The sequence below is a fragment of the Lampetra fluviatilis genome, chromosome 68 (genome assembly GCF_964198595.1).
Source record: "Lampetra fluviatilis chromosome 68, kcLamFluv1.1, whole genome shotgun sequence".
NCBI classification, from domain to species: domain Eukaryota; kingdom Metazoa; phylum Chordata; class Hyperoartia; order Petromyzontiformes; family Petromyzontidae; genus Lampetra; species Lampetra fluviatilis.
The window spans coordinates 2,053,027-2,076,961 of record NC_136342.1 but is presented as its reverse complement, the minus strand read 5'-3'; the positions used below and the strand labels follow the sequence as shown (position 1 = coordinate 2,076,961).

The 23,935-nt window shown below is 55.6% G+C and overlaps 1 protein-coding gene across 1 annotated transcript in view; it reads left to right on the top strand.

Annotated features, from left to right (window-relative positions):
- The window catches only part of NPHS1 (NPHS1 adhesion molecule, nephrin), a 53,035-nt gene that overhangs the window by 8,738 nt on the left and 20,362 nt on the right, over nt 1-23,935 (top strand). The window contains 17 exon segments of the mRNA XM_078882977.1: nt 1,039-1,170; nt 1,939-2,020; nt 5,316-5,419; nt 5,801-5,922; nt 9,805-9,982; nt 12,547-12,717; nt 13,013-13,047; nt 13,468-13,575; nt 13,577-13,610; nt 15,088-15,141; nt 15,694-15,747; nt 16,108-16,232; nt 18,083-18,257; nt 19,360-19,492; nt 20,365-20,494; nt 20,496-20,538; nt 22,192-22,300. Of these exon segments, the coding sequence (XP_078739103.1) occupies nt 1,039-1,170; nt 1,939-2,020; nt 5,316-5,419; nt 5,801-5,922; nt 9,805-9,982; nt 12,547-12,717; nt 13,013-13,047; nt 13,468-13,575; nt 13,577-13,610; nt 15,088-15,141; nt 15,694-15,747; nt 16,108-16,232; nt 18,083-18,257; nt 19,360-19,492; nt 20,365-20,494; nt 20,496-20,538; nt 22,192-22,300 (1,789 nt within the window).

Sequence of the window (23,935 nt, the reverse complement as noted above, 5' to 3'; positions counted from 1 at the left end):
TGCAGTGTAGTGTATAGTGTAGTGTATTATAGTATTGTGTATTATTGTCTAGCGTAGTGTATTGCAGTGTAGTGTATAGTGTAGTGTATTATAGTTTTGTGTATTATTGTCTAGTGTAGTGTGTTGCAGTGTAGTGTATAGTGTAGTGTATTATAGTATTGTGTATTATTGTCTAGCGTAGTGTATTGCAGTGTAGTGTATAGTGTAGTGTATTATAGTTTTGTGTATTATTGTCTAGTGTAGTGTGTTGCAGTGTAGTGTATAGTGTAGTGTATTATAGTATTGTGTATTATTGTCTAGCGTAGTGTATTGCAGTGTAGTGTATAGTGTAGTGTATTATAGTATTGTGTATTATTGTCTAGTGTAGTGTATTGCAGTGTAGTGTATAGTGTAGTGTATTATAGTATTGTGTATTATTGTCTAGTGTAGTGTATTGCAGTGTAGTGTATAGTGTAGTGTATTATAGTATTGTGTATTATTGTCTAGTGTAGTGTATTGCAGTGTAGTGTATAGTGTAGTGTATTATAGTTTTGTGTATTATTGTCTAGCGTAGTGTATTGCAGTGTAGTGTATAGTGTAGTGTATTATAGTATCGTTATTATTGTATAGTGTAGTGTATAGTGTATTGTATTATAGTATTGTTATTATTGTATAGTGTAGTGTATAGTGTAGTGTATAGTGTAGTGTATTATAGTATCGTGTATTATTTTCTAGCGTAGTGTATAGCAGTGTAGTGTATAGTGTAGTATATTATAGTATCGTTATTATTGTATAGTGTAGTGTATAGTGTAGTGTATTATAGTATCGTGTATTATTGTCTAGCGTAGTGCATTGCAGTGTAGTGTATAGTGTATTGTATAGTGTAGTATATTATAGTATCGTTATTATTGTATAGTGTAGTGTATAGTGTTGTTATTGTCATCTAGTGTAGTGTATTTTAGTGTAGTGTATAGTGTAGTGTATATAGCATCTGAGAGCGCGCGTTGTGTGCTCAGTGACGGTGGCTCTGTAACCGCCCCCTTCCGACCCCTGCACCAGTCCCACCCCAGCGTCCCGTGATCTCGGACCACGTGGGGAGCGACTCCGTGACCTGGGTCGCCGGGGTCGAGGTCACGCTCACCTGCACGGCCACGGATGCCAAGCCACGTGCACAGGTGCAGTGGATGAGAGGTGAGCGTGGAGATGGGGGTGGGGTGAGTCACATAGGCCGCATGCCCAGCCACCGCATGCCGAAACAGCTTTTGTTCGGCCGGATCGAGGGGGCTAAACGGGCGCGGCACGGGCTAGAGAAGAGATGGAGTGACGTGGTACAGGAGGACGTGGAGCTGAGTGGACTTGCCGATGACTGGTACCAGCGGTGTCAAGATCGGCCTCAGTGGAGGAGGCTCGTGAAGGACGCTACTGGGCAGTTGGAGGCAGTCGCCCTCCAACAACAACGGAGGGCGGAGGAGCGACGCTCACAACAACGAGCGGAGCCCGGGTGGCTAAAACGCAGCATGTTGGCACAGTAGGGGGGGCACAGGTGGTGCATCGGCCACTCATCTCAGTCAGTCGACCCGTGGCTCCTGCCGGGTCTGCCCCATGACCTCCTGCCAGCGGGCGTTCGACACTTCACGTGGCCTCAACGTGCACCTAGCCTGGCACAAGCGTCGTGGTGACGTCACCGCCACTTAGTGGCGAATGGCGGTTGTTGTTGGTGTGTGTGTGTATGTGTGTGTGTGTGTGTATGTGTGTGTGTATGTGTGTGTGTATGTGTGTGTATGTGTGTATGTGTATAAGTATTGTATGTGTGTATGTGTATGTATGTGTGTGTGTGCGTGCGTGTGTGTGTATGTATGTGTGTATGTGTGTGTATGTGTGTATGTATGTGTGTGTGTGCGTGCGTGTGTGTGTGTGTATGTGTGTATGTATGTGTGTGTGTGCGTGCGTGTGTCCCAGGGGCGGAACCCCTTCCCGGTGTGGAGGTCTCCGTGTCCGAGGGGTCACAGCCCAAACTCTTCGACTCGGTCGCCATCCTCCGGTGAGCCATGCTGAGCCACACTGAGCCACGCTGAGCCACGCTGAGCCACACTGAGCCACGCTGAGCCACGCTGAGCCACGCTGAGCCACACTAAGCCACGCTGAGCCACGCTGAGCCACGCTGAGCCACACTGAGCCACGCTGAGCCACGCTGAGCCACACTAAGCCACGCTGAGCCACGCTGAGCCATACCGAGCCATGCCGAGCCATGCTGAGCCACGCTGAGCCACGCTGAGCCACGCTGAGCCATACCGAGCCACGCTGAGCCACGCTGAGCCACGCTGAGCCATGCTGAGCCACGCTGAGCCACGCTGAGCCACACTGAGCCATGCTGAGCCACACTGAGCCACGGGGAGCCACGCAGAGCCACGCTGAGCCACGCTGAGCCACGCTGAGCCACGGGGAGCCACGGGGAGTGAGGAGTCCGAGTACAGGGACTCCTCTACTTACGAACGGATTAGGTTCCAGGGGTCTGTTCGTAAGTCGAATGTGCGTAAGTCCAACTCGATTCCAAAAACGTTGTACGGGATGTACACTAAACACAGGGGATGACTTTGAAAGTTGTATAATCTCGCATAGGCGTAGATACCACTGGTTCTTAATGTTCTGCAGATGTAGATGCCACTGGTTCTTCACGTTCTGCAGATGTAGATGCCACTGGTTCTTCACGTTCTGCAGATGTAGATGCCACTGGTTCTTCATGTTTTGTCGATGTAGATTCCACTGGTTCTTCACGTTCTGCAGATGTAGATGCCACTGGTCCTTCATGTTCTGCAGATGTAGATGCCACTGGTTCTTCATGTTTTGTCGATGTAGATTCCACTGGTTCTTCACGTTCTGCAGGTGTAGATGCCACTGGTTCTTCACGTTCTGCAGATGTAGATGCCACTGGTTCTTCACGTTCTGCAGATGTAGATGCCACTGGTTCTTCACGTTCTGCAGATGTAGATGCCACTGGTTCTTCACGTTCTGCAGATGTAGATGCCACTGGATCTTCACGTTCTGCAGATGTAGATGCCACTGGTTCTTCACGTTCTGCAGATGTAGATGCCACTGGTTCTTCACGTTCTGCAGATGTAGATGCCACTGGTTCTTCACGTTGTGCAGATGTAGATGCCACTGGTTCTTCACGTTCTACAGATGTAGATGCCACTGGTTCTTCACGTTCTGCAGATGTAGATTCCACTGGTTCTTCACGTTCTACAGATGTAGATGCCACTGGTTCTTCACGTTCTACAGATGTAGATGCCACTGGTTCTTCACGTTCTGCAGATGTAGATTCTACTGGTTCTTCACGTTCTACAGATGTAGATGCCACTGGTTCTTCACGTTCTGCAGATGTAGATTCCACTGGTTCTTCACGTTCTGCAGATGTAGATGCCACTGGTTCTTCACGTTCTACAGATGTAGATGCCACTGGTTCTTCACGTTCTGCAGATGTAGATGCCACTGGTTCTTCACGTTCTGCAGATGTAGATGCCACTGGTTCTTCACGTTCTACAGATGTAGATGCCACTGGTTCTTCACGTTCTGCAGATGTAGATTCCACTGGTTCTTCACGTTCTACAGATGTAGATGCCACTGGTTCTTCACGTTCTACAGATGTAGATGCCACTGGTTCTTCACGTTCTGCAGATGTAGATTCCACTGGTTCTTCACGTTCTACAGATGTAGATGCCACTGGTTCTTCACGTTCTGCAGATGTAGATTCCACTGGTTCTTCACGTTCTGCAGATGTAGATGCCACTGGTTCTTCACGTTCTACAGATGTAGATGCCACTGGTTCTTCACGTTCTACAGATGTAGATGCCACTGGTTCTTCACGTTCTGCAGATGTAGATTCCACTGGTTCTTCACGTTCTGCAGATGTAGATGCCACTGGTTCTTCACGTTCTGCAGATGTAGATTCCACTGGTTCTTCACGTTCTACAGATGTAGATGCCACTGGTTCTTCACGTTCTACAGATGTAGATGCCACTGGTTCTTCACGTTCTGCAGATGTAGATTCCACTGGTTCTTCACGTTCTACAGATGTAGATGCCACTGGTTCTTCACGTTCTGCAGATGTAGATTCCACTGGTTCTTCACGTTCTGCAGATGTAGATGCCACTGGTTCTTCACGTTCTACAGATGTAGATGCCACTGGTTCTTCACGTTCTACAGATGTAGATGCCACTGGTTCTTCACGTTCTGCAGATGTAGATTCCACTGGTTCTTCACGTTCTGCAGATGTAGATGCCACTGGTTCTTCACGTTCTGCAGATGTAGATGCCACTGGTTCTTCACGTTCTGCAGATGTAGATGCCACTGGTTCTTCACGTTCTGCAGATGTAGATGCCACTGGTCCTTCACGTTCTGCAGATGTAGATGCCACTGGTTCTTCATGTTCTACAGATGTAGATGCCACTGGTTCTTCACGTTCTGCAGATGTAGATTCCACTGGTTCTTCACGTTCTACAGATGTAGATGCCACTGGTTCTTCACGTTCTACAGATGTAGATGCCACTGGTTCTTCACGTTCTGCAGATGTAGATTCCACTGGTTCTTCACGTTCTACAGATGTAGATGCCACTGGTTCTTCACGTTCTACAGATGTAGATGCCACCACGGCCATCTATTGCGCAGCGGTCGAACTTACGACTCTCGGTCCAAATATGCAACTGGACATACGGACAGGTTTGCTCGTATCTCTGAAAGTTCGTGAGTCGAAAGTTCGTAATTAGAGGAGTCCCTGTACTCAGCCGAAGCTCCTGTGGTGACACCCACCACTGAGAAAGACAAAGATCAGAATCCATGATGATGGCAACGATTACGTTGATGATGTTGATGTTGATGGTGATGATAGTAACATCGTTACAATAATAAAATGACAATGATGATGTTAACGCTTATATTGATGATGATAATGATTATGATGATGACTATAATGACAGTGATTACGATGATGATGATGGGAACGTTACATTGACGATGATGGTAACATCTTTACGATAAAAACAATGATGACAATGATGACAGTGATGACAATGACAAGATCAATGAAGAAGATGATGTTGCTGATAATGATGAATAAAGACACCAATGGCCATGGCGACGGCGGCCATGGCGATGGTGGCCATGGCGACGGCGGCCATGACGATGGCGGCCATGACGATGACGGCCATGATGACGGTGGCCATGACGACCGTGGCCATGGCGACGGCGGCCATGGCCATATGACGATGGCGGCCATGACGATGGCGGCCATGACGACCGTCGCCGTGGCGACGCTGATGGACGGTGCTGGCCGTGTCCAGGTTCGTGCCCAAGGCGACGGACAACGGAGTGTCCTTCTCCTGCTCGGCGATCAACACGGCTCTGGACGCGCCCCGCGTCACCTCGCTACGTGCCAACGTGCACTGTGAGTCAACACCACCCCCGCGATTGAACAGGGGAGAGAGTGAACAAGGAAGAGTGTGAACAAGGGAGAGTGAACAGGGGGGAGAGAGTGTGAACAGGGGAGAGAGAGCGTGAACAGGGGAAGAGTGTATAGGTGAGTGTGCAGGTAAGGAGTGTACAGGTGAGTGTACAGGTAAGTGTACAGGTGAGGAGTGTACAGGTGAGTGTACAGGTGAGTACAGGTGAGGAGTGTACAGGTAAGGAGTGTACAGGTGAGGCGTGTATAGGTGAGTGTACAGGTGAGGAGTGTACAGGTGAGGAGTGTATAGGTGAGTGTACAGGTGAGTGTACAGGTGAGCAGTGCACAGGTGAGCTGACCTCTCTGTCCACTCTTGCCCGGCAGTCCCCCCGGGGCCGCCCTGGGTGGAGGGGTTGGAGGGTCGCCCGCTGAGGGAGGGCGACAGCCTGAACCTGCGGTGCCAGTCTCAGGGGGGCAACCCCCTTGCCACCCTGCAGTGGAGCAAGGTGAGGATGCTCACCACCGCTACTCACCACCGCTACTCACCACCGCTACTCACCAGCGCTGAACACCACCGCTACTCACCACCGCTACTCACCACCGCTACTCACCACCGCTGATTGCCACCGCTGATTGCCACCACTACTCACCACCGCTACTCACCACCGCTACTCACCACCACTGATTGCCACCGCTACTCACCACCGCTGAACACCACCGCTACACCCAACACTCTACCCTCACCACCACGCTCACCACCACAAACTCACCACCACTACACCCAACACTCTACCCTCACCACCACGCTCACCACCACAAACTCACCACCGCTACACCCAACACTCTACCCTCACCACCACGCTCACCACCACAAACTCACCACCACTACATCCAACACTCTACCCTCACCGCCACGCTCACCACCACAAACTCACCACCGCTACACCCAACAATCTACCCTCACCGCCACGCTCACCACCACAAACTCACCACCGCTACACCCAACACTCTACCCTCACCGCCACGCTCACCACCACAAACTCACCACCGCTACACCCAACACTCTACCCTCACCACCACGCTCACCACCACAAACTCACCACCGCTACACCCAACACTCTACCCTCACCGCCACGCTCACCACCACAAACTCACCACCGCTACACCCAACACTCTACCCTCACCGCCACGCTCACCACCACAAACTCACCACCGCTACACCCAACACTCTACCCTCACCGCCACGTTCACCACCACAAACTCACCACCGCTACACCCAACACTCTACCCTCACCGCCACGCTCACCACCACAAACTCACCTCCACTACACCCAACACTCTACCCTCACCGCCACGCTCACCGCCACAAACTCACCACCGCTACACCCAACACTCTACCCTCACCGCCACACTCACCGCCACAAACTCACCACCGCTACACCCAACACTCTACCCTCACCGCCACGCTCACCACCACAAACTCACCACCGCTACACCCAACACTCTACCCTCACCGCCACGCTCACCACCACAAACTCACCACCGCTACACCCAACACTCTACCCTCACCGCCACGCTCACCACCACAAACTCACCACCGCTACACCCAACTCTACCCTCACCGCCACGCTCACCGCCACAAACTCACCACCGCTACACCCAACACTCTACCCTCACTGCCACGCTCACCACCACAAACTCACCACCGCTACACCCAACACTCTACCCTCACCGCCACGCTCACCACCACAAACTCACCACCACTACACCCAACACTCTACCCTCACCACCACGCTCACCGCCACGCTCACCGCCATACTCACCACCACAAACTCACCATCGCTACACCCAACACTCTACCCTCGCCACCACGCTCACCACCACGAATTCACCACCACTACACCCAACACTCTACACTCACCGCCACGCTCACCACGACAAACTCACCACCGCTACACCCAACACTCTACCCTCACCGCCACGCTCACCACCACAAACTCACCACCCCTACACCAAACACTCTACCCTCACCGCCACGCTCACCACCACAAACTCACCACCGCTACACCAAACACTCTACCCTCACCGCCACGCTCATTACCACAAACTCACCACCACTACACCCAACACTCTACCCTCACCACCACGCTCACCACCACAAACTCACCACCACTACACCCAACACTCTACCCTCACCACCACGCTCACCACCACAAACTCACCACCACTACACCCAACAATCTACCCTCACCACCACGCTCACCACCACAAACTCACCACCGCTACACCCAACACTCTACCCTCACCGCCACGCTCACCACCACAAACTCACCACCGCTACACCCAACACTCTACCCTCACCGCCACGCTCACCACCACAAACTCACCTCCACTACACCCAACACTCTACCCTCACCGCCACGCTCACCGCCACAAACTCACCACCGCTACACCCAACACTCTACCCTCACCGCCACGCTCACCGCCACAAACTCACCACCGCTACACCCAACACTCTACCCTCACTGCCACGCTCACCACCACAAACTCACCACCGCTACACCCAACACTCTACCCTCACTGCCACGCTCACCACCACAAACTCACCACCGCTACACCCAACACTCTACCCTCACTGCCACGCTCACCACCACAAACTCACCACCGCTACACCCAACACTCTACCCTCACCGCCACGCTCACCACCACAAACTCACCACCGCTACACCCAACACTCTACCCTCACCACCACGCTCACTGCCACGCTCACCGCCATGCTCACCACCACAAACTCACCATCGCTACACCCAACACTCTACCCTCGCCACCACGCTCACCACCACGAATTCACCACCACTACACCCAACACTCTACACTCACCGCCACGCTCACCACCACAATCTCACCACCGCTACACCCAACACTCTACCCTCACCGCCACGCTCACCACCACAAACTCACCACCGCTACACCCAACACTCTACCCTCACCACCACGCTCACCACCACAAACTCACCACCACTACACCCAACACTCTACCCTCACCACCACGCTCACCACCACAAACTCACCACCGCTACACCCAACACTCTACCCTCACCGCCACGCTCACCACCACAAACTCACCACCGCTACACCCAACACTCTACCCTCACCACCACGCTCACCACCACAAACTCACCTCCACTACACCCAACACTCTACCCTCACCACCACGCTCACCGCCACGCTCACCGCCATACTCACCACCACAAACTCACCATCGCTACACCCAACACTCTATCCTCGCCACCACGCTCACCACCACGAATTCACCACCACTACACCAAACACTCTACCCTCACCGCCACGCTCACCACCACAAACTCACCACCGCTACACCAAACACTCTACCCTCACCGCCACGCTCACCACCACAAACTCACCACCGCTACACCAAACACTCTACCCTCACCGCCACGCTCATTACCACAAACTCACCACCACTACACCCAACACTCTACCCTCACCGCCACGCTCACCACCACAAACTCACCACCGCTACACCCAACACTCTACCCTCACCGCCACGCTCACCACCACGCTCACCACCACAAACTCACCACCATTACACCCGACACTCTACCCTCACCACCACGCTCACCACCACAAACTCACCACCGCTACACCCAACACTCTACCCTCATCACCACAAACTCACCACCGTTACACCCAACACTCTACCCTCACCACCACGCTCACCGCCACGCTCACCGCCACAAACTCACCTCCGCTACACCCAACACTCTACCCTCACCGCCACGCTCACCACCACAAACTCACCACCACTACACCCAACACTCTACCCTCACCACCACGCTCACCGCCACACTCGCCGCCATGCTCACCACCACAAACTCACCATCGCTACACCCAACACTCTACCCTCACCGCCATTTTCACCACCACAAATTCACCACCACTACACCCAACACTCGACCCTCACCGCCACGCTCACCACCACAAATTCACCACCGCTACACCCAACACTCTACTCTCACCACCACGTTCACCACCACAAACTCACCACTGCTACACCCAACACTCGACCCTCACCGCCACGCTCACCGCCACACTCACCACCACTGCACCCAACACTCTACCCTCACCGCCACGCTCACCGCCACAAACTCACCACCACTACACCCAACACTCTACCCTCACCGCCACGCTCACCGCCACGCTCACCGCCACGCTCACCGCCACGCTCACCGCCACGCTCACTGCCACAAACTCACCATCGCTACACCCAACACTCTACCCTCACCACCACAAACTCACCACCGCTACACCCAACACTCTACCCTCACCGCCACGCTCACCGCTCGCCGCCGCGTCGTGGCGAGCAGGGCGACGAGGTGCTGCTCACCACGTGGGAGAGCGACGAGGTGGCGGTGCCCCCGCTGTCGCGCAGCGTCCTCGCCCTCGCCCTGCGGCCCGAGCACAACCTCGTCGCGCTCACCTGCGAGGCCACCAACCTCGTCGCGACCGCCCCCATGACCACCACCGTGACCCTGCACGTGCTCTGTGAGTCTCCCTTGACCTCACTGAGCAAAACCTCGTCGCGACGGCCCCCCATGACCACCACCGTGACCCTGCACGTGCTCTGTGAGTCTCCCTTGACCTCACCGAGCAAAACCTCGTCGCGACGGCCCCCATGACCACCACCGTGACCCTGCACGTGGCTCTGTGAGTCTCCCCTTGACCTCGCCGAGCAAAACCTCTTCGCGACGGCCCCCATGACCACCACCGTGACCCTGCACGTACTCTGTGAGTCTCCCCTTGACCTCACCGAGCACGACCTCGTCGCGCTCACCTTGCGAGGGTCACCAAAACCTCGTCGCGACCGCCCCCATGACCACCACCGTGACCCTGCACGTGGCTCTGTGAGTCTCCCTTGACCTCACCGAGCACGACCTCGTCGCGCTCACCTTGCGAGGGTCACCAAAACCTCGTCGCGACCGCCCCCCATGACCACCACCGTGACCCTGCACACGTGCTCTGTGAGTCGCCCCGCGCAAACCTCGTCGTCGGGGCCGTCACCTCGTCACCATCACCGTCACCTCACCTCGTCACGTGGACTCTTGACCTCACCGCGTAACACCGTCTGGTCACCATCATCACCTCACCTCGTCACCATCACCTCCCCCTCGTCACCTCGTCTGGCTAACTCGTCACCTCACCGCGTCACCTCACTGCGTAACCTCACCTCATCACCTGGTCACCATCACCTCACCTCGTTTCCTCGTCCCCTCGTAACCTCGTCGCCTCCACAGTGACCGTTCCACGTGACCACACGTGTAGTGGCTTTTTTGCTGTTTCTGGAGGAACCCCGAGGGAAAGGATTCAATCTCCTGGCTCCGCCAAATGGGGTTTGGCCAGGAGACGTCATGGACGCCTGTCCCCCAGAGGTCGCAGCCGGGTACCCGATACCCGTACCCTACCCGATACTCAGCTACCCGTACCCGTCCGGGTACGGGTACCCGTTTGCGACCCTGGTGCGGCCGGGTATGGGTACGGGTAGGCCGTGAGTCACTGGTGAATCACCGTTTGTCACTCATTTCGGGTAGAGTACGGGTACGGGTAGGGAACGGGTACCGGTACCCGACCGGGTACGGGTAGGGTACGGGTAGGGTACTGGTACGGCCGGGTACGGGTACCTGTTTGCGACCCTGGTGTGGCCGGGTACGGGTACGGGTAGGCCGTGAGTCACTGGTGAATCACCGTTTGTCACTCATTTCGGGTAGAGTACGGGCACGGGTAGGGAACGGGTACCCGTACCCGGCCGGGTACGGGTACCCGGCCGCACCAGGGTTGCAACCCTGGTGCGGCCGGGTACGGGTAAGGAATCAAAACCCGTTTGCGACCTCTGCTGTCCCCCCGAGGCCTCCGGGACAAGCTTTTGGATATTTTTTTCCTGGTTTAGCGGTAATTAATTGAAGGTGGATGGGTTACCAGCCCCTCGCACCCGTCCAGAGCCCCCATTTGGCCGCTGTGGTGGTCACAAACGCCGTGAGGGGAATGGCCAATCTAAGTTAGCCCTCCCTCCCCATGACACTGCTCACCACAGCGTTGCCGTGCGGCAACAACGTGGAGGTAGGAGGGTTGTTCTGCCGGACCACACACACACGCACACACACACCTATACACACACCTACACGCACACACACATACCTATACACAGACACACAACAACTTGCACACACAAACACTTGCACAGACACACTTGCACACACACACCTGCACACAGACACACACCTATACGCAGAAACATACCAACATGCACACACATACCTGCACACACACCTCCACACACCTACACAAACGCACACACACCGACCCACACACCGATCCACAAAGACAAAGATCCCCCGTATAGCCTTAACAGACTGTAGGGGCAAGTGCTGTTAGCGAGCACCTATGAAGGCCGGAACGGTACACGAGGGGGTAGGTGGCCAGCACCACGCCCGACCGCCTTTGTCTCCCCAATGGCGATGTTTACACACCGCACCAGGTACTCATTTAAGGCTGAGTCGACCTAGGGGAGGCCCAGGACCGGTTCAGATAATCGTCACTGGTGTTGGCCGTGAGCGGGAATCGAACCCGGGTCGCCAGGTTCATAGCGCAGCGTAGCGCTAACCGCTGCACCACCGCTCCCCTGCTCCTCCTCTTCTTTCTCCTCTTCCTCTTCCCCCCTCCTCCTCCCCCCCCTCCCCCCCTCCTCCTCCCCCCCCTTCCCCCCCCTTCCCCCCCCCTCCTCCCCCTCCTCCCCCTCCTCCTCCTCCCCCTCCTCCCCCTCCTCCCTCCTCCCCCCCCTCCTCCTCCCCCCCTTTCCCCCCCCCTCCTCCCCCTCCTCCCTCCTCCTCCCCCTCATCCTCCCCCCCCTCCCCCCCCTCCTCTTCCTCCTCCTCCCCCCCCGCCCCCTCCTCCCCCCCCTCCTCCTTCCCCTCCTCCCCCTCCCCCTCCACCCCCTCCCCCTCCTCCTCCTCTTCCTCCTCCTCCCCCTCCTCCCCCTCCTCCTCCCCCCCCTCCCCCTCCCCCCCTCCCCCTCCCCCCCTCCCCTCCCCTCCTCCCCCTCCTCCCCTCGTCAGTCGGGCCTGCCGAGGTGACGCTGCTGGGCTTCCCCGAGGGCTCCGGCCTGGTGGAGGGGCAGGCGCTGGCGGTGGCCTGCGTCGCCTCCGCCAGCAACCCCCCGCCCACCATCCGCTGGTGGGCGGTGGGGGCGCCAGCTTCACGCCGACAACGACACCACCTACGCGGAGGTTGAGGTGGTGGGTGGGGGGGGGGGTAGTGGGTGGGGTGGTGGGGGGGTAGTGGGTGGGTAGTCGGTGGGTGGGGAAGGTAGGGGGTGGGTAGGTAGGTGGGTGGGGTACACGGTGGGTAGGTGGGTGGGTGGGGTACACGGTGGGTAGGTGGGTGGGTGGGGTACACGGTGGGTAGGTGGGTGGGTGGGGTACACGGTGGGTAGGTGGGTGGGTGGGTGGGGTACACGGTGGGTAGGTGGGTGGGTGGGGTACACGGTGGATTGAGTCATCTCGACCCCCCCCCCCCTTACAGACAGCTGTGCATGTGTCACGTACCACCTCCCCTTAGTGCCGCCCATCGCCCCATACCCCCCTCGCCCCCCCCTACACCCCCCTCGCCCCCTACCCCCCTCGCCCCCTACCCCCCTCGCCCCCTACCCTCCTCTCACCCCCCTACCCCCCCTCGCCCCCCTACCCCCCCCCCAACGCCCCCCTACCCCCCCCCAACGCTCCCCTACCCCCCCTCGCCCCCCCTACTCCCCCAACGCCCCCCTACCCCCCCACCCAACGCCCCCCTACCCCCCCCCCCAACGCTCCCCCTACCCCCCCTCGCCCCCCCTACCCCCCCTCGCCCCCCCTACCCCCCCCCCCAACGCCCCCCCTACCCCCCCCCAACGCTCCCCCTACCCCCCCTCGCCCCCTACCCCCCCCTCGCCCCCCCTACCCCCCCCAACGCCCCCCTACCCCCCTACCCCCCCCCGCCCACAGGGCCCCAACGGGGGTCACGTGACGGTGAGCAACCTGACGTACGCGGTGACGCGCGAGCACAACGGCGTGACGCTCACGTGCGAGGCGGCCAACGAGGCGCCTCTTCACCACGCGCGCCGCCACCAGGGTCGTCAAGGTCTACTGTGAGTCGCCACTCACTCAGCTACCCAGCCAGCTACCCACCCAGCTAGCCACCCAGCTACACAGTCACCCAGCTACCCAGCTACACAGCCACCCAGCCACTCAGCTACCCACCCAGCTACCCACCCAACTACCCAGCTACCCACTCAGCTACCCACCCAGCTAACCACCCAGCTACCCAGCTACACAGCCACCCAGCCACTCAGCTACCCAGCCACTCAGCTACCCACCCAGCTACCCACCCAGCCACCCAGCCAGCCACTCAGCTACCCACCCAGCTACCCAGCCAGCCAGCCACTCAGGCTACCCAGCCACCTACCCACCCAGCTACCCAGCCAGCCAGCCACTCAGCTACCCACCCAGCTACCCCCACCCAGCTACCCACCCAGCCACCCAGCCACTCAGCTACCCACCCAGCTACCCACCCAGCTACCCAGCCACCCAGCCACTCAGCTACCCACCCAGCTACCCAGCCAGCCACTCAGCTACCCACCCAGCTACCCACCCAGCTACCCACCCCAGCTACCCAGCCAGCCACTCAGCTACCCACCCAGCTACCCAGCCAGCCAGCCACTCAGCTACCCAGCCACCTACCCACCCAGCTACCCAGCCAGCCAGCCACTCAGCTACCCACCCAGCTACCCACCCAGCCACCCAGCCACCTACCCACCCAGCTACCCACCCAGCCACCCAGCTACCCAGTCACCCAGCTACCCAGCTAACCCCCCTCATGTGCTATGCCGGCCTCCATAGGCGCTGCTACTCCACTTGCCCCAAACGTATGCCAAGGCTACACGGGGCACATTTATCTTGGGTGTGAGTGTGGTGTGTGTGTGGTGTGGGGTGGGGTGTGTGTGTGGTGTGCATGTGGTGTGTGTGGTGTGTGTGGTGTGTGTGGTGTGATGTGTGTGTGGTGTGTGTGGTGTGTGATATGTGTGTGTGGTGTGTGGTATATGTGTGTGTGGTATGTGTGTGTGTGGTATATGTGTGGTGTGTGTGGTGTGTGTGATGTGGTGTGAGTGGTGTGGTGGGTGTGGTGTGTGTGTGGTGTGTGTGGTATATGTGGTGTGTGTGTGTTTGGTGTGGTGTGTTTGGTGTGGTGTGTATGTGGTGTGTGTGGTGTGTGTGTGTGGTGTGTGTGTGGTGTGTGTGGTGTGTGTGGTGTGTGTGTGTGTGGTGTGTGTGTGGTGTGTGTGTGTGTGGTGTGTGTGTGGTGTATGTGTGGTGTGTGTGTATGTGGTGTGTGTGGTGTGTGTGGTGTATGTGTGGTGTGTGTGGTGTGTGTGTATGTGATGTGTATGTATATGTGTATGTGGTGTATATGTGGTGTATGTGGTGTGTATGTATATGTGTGTGATGTGTGTATGTGTATGTGGGGTGTATGTGTATGTATATGTGTATGTGTGGTGTGTGTATGTGGTGTATATGTGTATGTGGTGTGTATGTATATGTGTGTGTGATGTGGTGTGTGTGGTGTAGACCGACCGGAGCGCGTGTGGATCGAGGGCTACCAGGAGGGCCGCGTGGTGTGTGGTGTGTGGTGTGTGTGTATGTGGTGTGTGTATGTGGTGTGTGTGTATGTATATGTGTGTGTGTGTATGTGTATATGTGTATGGTGTGTGTGTGGTGTAGACCGACCGGAGCGCGTGTGGATCGAGGGCTACCAGGAGGGCCGCGTGGTGTGTGGTGTGTGTGTATGTGGTGTGTGTGTATATGTGGTGTGTGTGTATGTATATGTGTATGTGGTGTGTGTGTATGTGGTGTGTGTATGTATATGTGTATGTGGTGTGTATGTGATGTGTGTGTGTATGTGATGTGATGTGATGTGTGTGTGTATGTGGTGTGTGTGATGTGTATATGTGGTGTGTGTGTATGTTTATGTGTGTGGTGTGTGTGGTGTGTATGTGGTGTGTGTGTGTATGTGGTGTGTATGTATATGTGGTGTGTATGTATATGTGTGTGTGTGTGTGTATGTGGTGTGTATGTATATGTGTGTGTGTGTATGTATATGTGTGTATGTGGTGTGTATGTATATGTGTGTATGTGGTGTGTATGTATATGTGTATGGTGTGATGTGTGGTGTAGACCGGCCGGAGCGCGTGTGGATCGAGGGCTACCAGGAGGGCCGCGTGGTGTGTGGTGTGTGGTGTGTATGTATATGTGTGTGTGTGTATGTGGTGTGTGTGTATGTGGTGTGTGTGTATGTGGTGTGTGTGTATGTGGTGTGTATGTATATGTGTGTGTGTGTATATGTGTGTGTATATGTGTGTGGTGTGTGTGTGGTGTAGACCGGCCGGAGCGCGTGTGGATCGAGGGCTACCAGGAGGGCCGCGTGGTGTGTGGTGTGTGTGTATGTGGTGTGTGTGTGTATGTGGTGTGTATGTATATGTGTGTGTGTGTATGTATATGCGTGTGATGTGTGTGTGTATGTGGTGTGTATGTATATGTGTGTGTATGTGTATGTGGTGTGTGGTGTGTGTGTGTATGTGTGTGGTGTAGACCGGCCGGAGCGCGTGTGGATCGAGGGCTACCAGGAGGGCCGCGTGGTGGCCGCTGGCGCCCTGCTGCGAGTCACGTGCTACGCCAGTGGGGGGCACCCTCCCGCCACCCTCCTGTGGACAAAGGTGTCCACCACGCGTCCACCACTCGTCCACCACGCGTCTACCACGCGTCCACCGCTCGTCCACCGCTTGTTCACCGCACGTCCACCACGTCCACCACGTTCACCGCTCGTTCACTGCTCATTCACCACGTGTCCACCACGCGTCCACCACTCGTCCACCGCTCGTTCACAACTCGTCCACCGCTCGTTCACCGCTCGTTCACAACTCGTTCACCGCTCGCTCATCCACCACGCGTCCACCACTTGTTCACCACCCGTTCACCACGCGTCCACCACTCGTCCACCATGCATCCACCACTTGTTCACCACACGTCCACCGCTCGCTCATCCACCACGCGTCCACCACTTGTTCATCACTCGTTCACCACACGTGCACCGCTCGTCCACCACACCACACATGACACACACGTGACAACACGACGCACTTGCCCTAACGGCCTGTTAAGGCGACACCCTGGTGATGGTTGGTGGTGATGGTGATGGTTGGTGGTGATGGTGATGGTTGGTGGTGATGGTAGTGGTTGGTGATGGTAGGTAGTGGGTAATGGGTGGGTGGTGGTGATATTAGGTGGTGGTGGTTGGTGGTGGTTGGTGATGCTGGTTGGTGAGTGGGTGGCGGTGATGGTAGGTGGTGGTGGTTGGTGGTGATGGGTGAGTGGTGGTGATGGTAGTGTGGTGGTGGTGGTTGGTGGTGGTTGGTGATGGTGGTTGATGAGTGGGTGGCGGTGATGGTAGGTGGTGGTGGTTGGTGGTGATGGGTGAGTGGTGGTGATGGTAGTGTGGTGGTGGTGGTTGGTGGTGGTTGGTGATGGTGGTTGATGAGTGGGTGGCGGTGATGGTAGGTGGTGGTGGTTGGTGGTGATGGGTGAGTGGTGGTGATATTAGGTGGTGGTGGTGGTTGGTGGTGGTAGTGGTTGGTGATGGTGGTTGGTGAGTGGGTGGCGGTGATGGTAGGTGGTGGTGGTTGGTGGTGATGGGTGAGTGGTGGTGATGGTAGTGTGGTGGTGGTGGTGGTAGTGGTTGGTGATGGTAGGTTGATGAGTGGGTGGCGGTGATGGTAGGTGGTGGTGGTTGGTGGTGATGGGTGAGTGGTGGTGATGGTAGTGTGGTGGTGGTGGTTGGTGGTGGTTGGTGATGGTGGTTGATGAGTGGGTGGCGGTGATGGTAGGTGGTGGTGGTTAGTGGTGATGGGTGAGTGGTGATGGTAGTGGTTGGTGATGGTAGGTGGTGGGTAATACGTGGGTGGTGGTGATATTAGGTGGTGGTGTTGGTGGTGGTGATGGGTGAGTGGTGGTGGTGATGGTAGTGGTTGGTGATGGTAGGTGGTGGGTAATGGGTGGGTGGTGGTGATATTAGGTGGTGGTGGTGGTGGTGATGGGTGAGTGGTGGTGGTGGTGGTAGTGGTTGGTGATGTTGGTTGGTGAGTGGGTGGCGGTGATGGTCAGCGGTGGTTGGTGGTCACCGGTGGATGAAAGTCATTGGTGGTGGTTGTTGTTGTTGTTGTTTGACTTGCATCCCACTGGGATTTGTGCACACAGCGTTGGTGTGTACGGTGATTTTTCTGCAATATTTTGCCGTCTCTTCTTGGATTTTCTGTTTGCACTCAGTCACATAGTCACTGTAAGATGTTTTTTGTTCACGTTTTTGTTTTTTTGTTTGTTGCGGTTGCACCCGATTCAAGAGCCGAATGGCTCACAGGGCTACGTACCTAATACATGAACCTGAACTTGATGGCGATGGGCGGTGGTCAGCGGTGATCAGCGGTGATCAGCGGTGACGGTGGCTCGCTGGTGATGATTGCTAGCTAGCGATGTTTGCCATCGTCATGTTCGTGTCTCGCCCATCCCACAGGGCTCGTCGGTGGTGAGGGGCGGTGACTACCGCAGCACGGGAAGCTTGGCGTCGCGCGAGATAACCGTGGTGGCCGCCCCCAGCGACAACGGAGCCCTCTACAGCTGCCTGGCCTCCAACAAAGCGTCCAGTAGCAGCGGGGCGCTACGCAACACCACACGACTCCACGTGCACTGTTGAGTTTCAGTTTAACACCCTGCTTTCGTGACTGCAGGGATTCATCTTCTTGGTGCTTTCGGTAAAGTCACGTAGAAGGGAAATAATAAAATAATAAAAATAAAACATAAAGAATAAAAATAAAACATAATTAAATTTCGATTTATAGCTTTCGTGACTGCAGGGATTCATCTTCCTGGTTCTTTCGGTAAAGTCGCGTAGAAGGGAAGTAATAAAATAATAAAAATAAAACATAATAAAATAAAATTCTCACGACGTTTCGGCCACAACGCAAGCAGCCGTCATCAGGTGAAGAACAGGTCTAAATTTCGATTTAAAGCTTTCGTGACTGCAGGGATTCATCTTCTTGGTTCTTTCGGTAAAGTCACGTAGAAGGGAAATAATAAAATAATAAAAATTACACATAATAAAATAAAATTCTCACGACGTTTCGAGGAATCCGATGAGCTATCAAGCTCTTTTACCCACAGATGTCCAGGTGCTCGCTGTCACCTTTGCTGCTGTTGTTAGTTGTCGGGAGTGGGAATTGAACTCAGGTCTATGCGGTGGATGGTCGGTTTGTAGCGCGGGACGCTAACCTCTCCGCTCCGGTGGGTGAGTGAGTGGATGGGTCAGTGGGTGGGTGGGTGAGTGGGTGATTGGATGGGTCTGTGGGTGGGTGAGTGGGTGAGTGGGTGAGTGGATGGGTCGGTGGGTGGGTGAGTGGATGGGTCGGTGGATGGGTCGGTGGGTGGGTGAGTGGATGGGCCTGTGGGTGGGTGAGTGGGTGATTGGATGGGTCTGTGGGTGGGTGAGTGGATGAGTGGGTGGGTGAGTGGGTGATTGGATGGGTCTGTGGGTGGGTGAGTGGATGGGTCGGTGGGTGGGTGGGTGGGTGAGTGGGTGATTGGATGGGTCTGTGGGTGGGTGAGTGGATGGGTGAGTGGATGTGTGGGTGAGTGGATGGGTCGGTTGGTGGATAAGTGGGCGGGTGGGTGACTCGAGTAAATCAACCACGCTTGCTTCACTCTAAATTCACTCTGATTGGTGTTCTGCCTCCACCACCACCACCTCCTCCCTATCCATTCGTCACCCCCCCCCCCCCCCTTCCGGGCGTGCAGTCCCTCCGCGCTACGTGAAGGTCACGGAGGCCAAGGATGGCCCCATCCACGCGGGCACCACCATTACCTTCCTGTGCCAGTCGGCCAGCAGCAATCCGGCCTGCAGCCTCTCCTGGATCAAGGATGGGCAGCGGTGAGCCCAGGGCAGAGGTCGCAACCGGGTACCCGATACCCGTACCCTACCCGATACCCGGCTACCCGTACCCGGCCGGGTACGGGTACGCGTTTGCGACAGTGGTGCGGCCGGGAACGGGTACGGGTAGGCCGTGAGTCACTGGTGAGTCACCGTTTGTCACTCATTTTGGGTAGGGTACGGGTAGGGAACGGGTACCCGTACCCGGCCAGGTACGAGTACGGGTACCCGTTTGCGATCCTGGTGCGGCCGGGTACGGGTACGGGTAGGCCGTGAGTCACTGGTGAGTCACCGTTTGTCACTCGTGTATGGGTGTTGAGGATTGTTGATCGATATTAATTGCATCGATTCTGCTTCAGTCGATCCTTAATAATAAACGGACGCAAAAAAATAGCGGGGCCAATCGTAATTTGCGGGTTTGATCGCTGCGTCGACCCATTGCCAATTGATCTGTGGATCGAGTATTGTGACACGTGCCCCCTTCACTTGATTGGCTAATATCAGCGAGATCGGTGATTCCTGGATCGAAGAATCACGTGACATGCGCCCCTCCATTTGATTGGCTAATATCCGTCAGTTCGCTTTTATTGAACCCCCCTACCCACTACCCCTCCCCACCAACCCCCCACAACCCCCCCCTCCCCACCACCTGTCCCCCCCCCACCACCCCCTTCCCACCACCCCCTCCCCACCCCCTCCCCACCAACCCCCCACAACCCCCTCCCCCCACCCCCTCCCCACCACCTGTCCCCCCCCACCCCCTCCCCACCCTCCCCTCCCCACCAACCCCACGACAACCCCCCACCCCCTCCCCACCAACCCCCCACAACCCCAACCCCCCTTCCCCCCCGTGATGCCCCCCCCCCCCCCAGGCTGCAGGGAGAGGCTGCTGAGAGCCACAAGGCCGAACATGGAGGTTGGGCCTCGTCGGGGCAGATCGCCCTGGCGCTCTCCTCCGGGGACCACGGCAAGCGGCTCACGTGCCAGGCCACGCACCCCCTCGCTCCGCGAGAGGGTCAGCGCCTTCTACAAGCTGCATGTGCTCTGTACGACTCGGCAGTCATCGTCGTAGTAATCATCGTCGTCGTAATCATCGTCGTCGTCGTAATCATCGTCGTTGTCGTAATCGTCGTCGTAATCATCGTCGTCGTAATCATCATCGTCGTAATCATCGTCGTAATCATCGTCGTAATCATCATCGTCGTAATCGTCGTAATCATCATCGTCGTAATCATTGTCGTCGTAATCGTCGTAATCATCGTCGTAATCATCGTCGTATTCATCGTCGTCGTCATAATGATCGTCGTCGTAATCGTCGTCATAATCGTCGTCGTAATCATCATCGTCGTAATCATCGTCGTCGTAATCATCATCGTCGTAATCATCGTCGTCATCATCGTCGTAATCATCGTCGTAGTAATCATCGTCGTCGTAATCATCGTCGTCGTCGTAATCATCGTCGTTGTCGTAATCGTCGTCGTAATCATCGTCGTCGTAATCGTCGTAATCATCATCGTCGTAATCATCGTCGTAATCATCGTCGTAATCATCATCGTCGTAATCGTCGTAATCATCATCGTCGTAATCATTGTCGTCGTAATCGTCGTAATCGTCGTCGTAATCATCGTCGTCGTAATCGTCGTAATCATCGTCGTAATCATCGTCGTAATCATCGTCGTCGTAATCGTCGTCGTCGTCATCGTCGTAATCATCATCGTCGTCGTAATCATCGTCGTCGTAATCATCGTCGTCGTAATTATCGTCGTCGTAATCATCGTCGTCGTCGTAATCATCACAGTCGTCGTAATCATCACAGTCGTCGTAATCATCGTCGTCGTAATCATCGTCGTCGTAATCATCGTCGTCGTAATCATCGTCGTCGTCGTAATCATCGTCGTCGTAGTAATCATCGTCGTCGTAGTAATCATCGTCGTCGTAATCATCGTCGTCGTAATCGTCGTCGTCGTAATCGTCGTCGTCGTAATCATCGTCGTCGTCGTAATCATCGTCGTCGTAATCATCGTCGTCATCAATCCATCATCACTCCACCATCATTATCATCATAAGTTCATCAGCCCATCATCATCAGCCAATCATCATCAGTCCATCAATCTATCTTCATCATCGTCATCATCATCGTCGTCATCATCGTCATCATCGTCATCATCATCGTCATCATCTTCGTCATCATCTTCGTCGTCATCATCATCGTCATCATCATCGTCAAACCATCACCCCCCCCCACCCCCCCCCGTGTGCCACAGTGCCGGCCTTCTTAGGATGCTGCTCGCTGGCTAACAGCACTTGCCCCAACAGTCTGTTGAGTCTACACGGGGGACCTTTGTCTTTAGTGGGTGTGTGTACGTGCGTGCGTGCGTGTGTGTGGCCAATGGGGAGACAAAGGCGGCCGGGCGTGGTGGTGCTGGCCACCCACCCCCCCTCTCTGTGTGCCACAGCGCCGGCAGCCTTCATAGGGCGCTGCTGCTCGCTAACAGCACTTGCCCCTACAGTCTGTTAGAGGCTACATGGGGGACCTTTGTGGCCACTGGGGAGACAAAGGCGGCCGGGCGTGGTGGTGCTGGCCCACCCCCACCCACCCCCACGTGTGCCACAGTTGCCGCTGCTCGCAAAACAGCACTTGCCCCAAAAGTCTGCGAGGGCTACACGGGGGACCTTTGTCTTTGTTGCGTCTTTGCCAGTCGCTCCCGAGCTTCAGGAAGGACAGCCCGTGACCTTCTCTGTGCTGGAGAAGGGCGCCGCTCTGCTGAAGATCGAGACGCGGGCGAACCCGCCGGAGGTCACCGTGGAGTGGAGTCGGGCGGGACAGATACTCGTGAAGAGTGAGGTCACACAGTCAACACACACACACACAGTCAACACACACACACACAGTCAACACACACACACACACAGTCAACACACACACACACACAGTCACCACACACACACACACACAGTCAACACACACACACACAGTCAACACACACACACACAGTCAACACACACACACACACAGTCACCACACACACTCAACACACACACTCACTCAACACACATACATTCAACACGCACACACACTCACACTCGACACATTCACCACTCACACACACACACACAGTCAACACACATACACACACACAGTCAACACACACTCAACACACACACTCACTCAACACAAATACATTCAACACGCACACACACTCACACTCGACACATTCACCACTCACACACACACACAGTCACCACACACACTCAACACACACACTCACTCAACACACATACATTCAACACACACACACACACACAGTCAACACACACTCAACACCTACACTCAACACACACACACTCAACACACACACTCACTCAACACACACACAGTCACCACACGCACTCACTCATCACACCCACTCACTCAACACACACACACTCAACACACACACTGAGCACACACACTCACGACACACACACCACACTCACCCCACTCACTCAACACATACACACTCATCACACACTCACTCAACACACACACTCACCAAAACACACTCACCAAAAACACACACACTCAACACACACACTCAACACACTCACTCAACACACACACTCACCAAAAACACACTCACCAAAAACACACACACTCAACACACACACTCAACCCACACACTCATCAACCACACACTCATCAACCACACACACTCACTCAACACTCACCAAAAACACACTCACCAAAAACACACACACTCAACACACACACTCAACACACACACTCAACACACACACTCAACACACACACTCAACCCACACACTCATCAACCACACACTCATCAACCACATACACTCACTCACCGCACACTCAACACACACACACACTCACTCAACACACACACACACTCACCACACACACTCACTCACCACACACACACTCACCACACACTCAACACACTCACACACACACTCACCATCCCTCACCTCCAAGGTCGACCGAGATGGCGCGGTGGTGAGATGTTGACTACCTCGCCTGGTGTACAGGAGGTCGTGGGTTCGATCCCGACCCTGACGATGCCTGCTGCTGTATATTTGGAGTTTGTGTGTCTCCCTCTCATCATCATCATCACGGTGGTTAGGAGATGTTGACTACCTCGCCTGGTGTACAGGAGATCGTGGTATATTTGAAGTTTGCGTCTCTCTCTCTCTCTGTCCGTGATTGCATGGATTTTTCTCGGGGTCCTACGGTTTTGCCTTCATAGGCGCTGCTGCTGCTACACGCTAACAGCACTTGCCCCGACGCGTCTGCTCAGGCTACCCGGGGGACCTTTGTCTTTGTGTCAGAGGGAGTGACCCGCTAGTGTGGGACATCTGGGACATAGGTGCTGCTGCTACTCGCTAACTGCACTTGCCCCGACGCGCCTGCTGAGGCTACCTGGGGGACCTTTGTCTTTGTGTCAG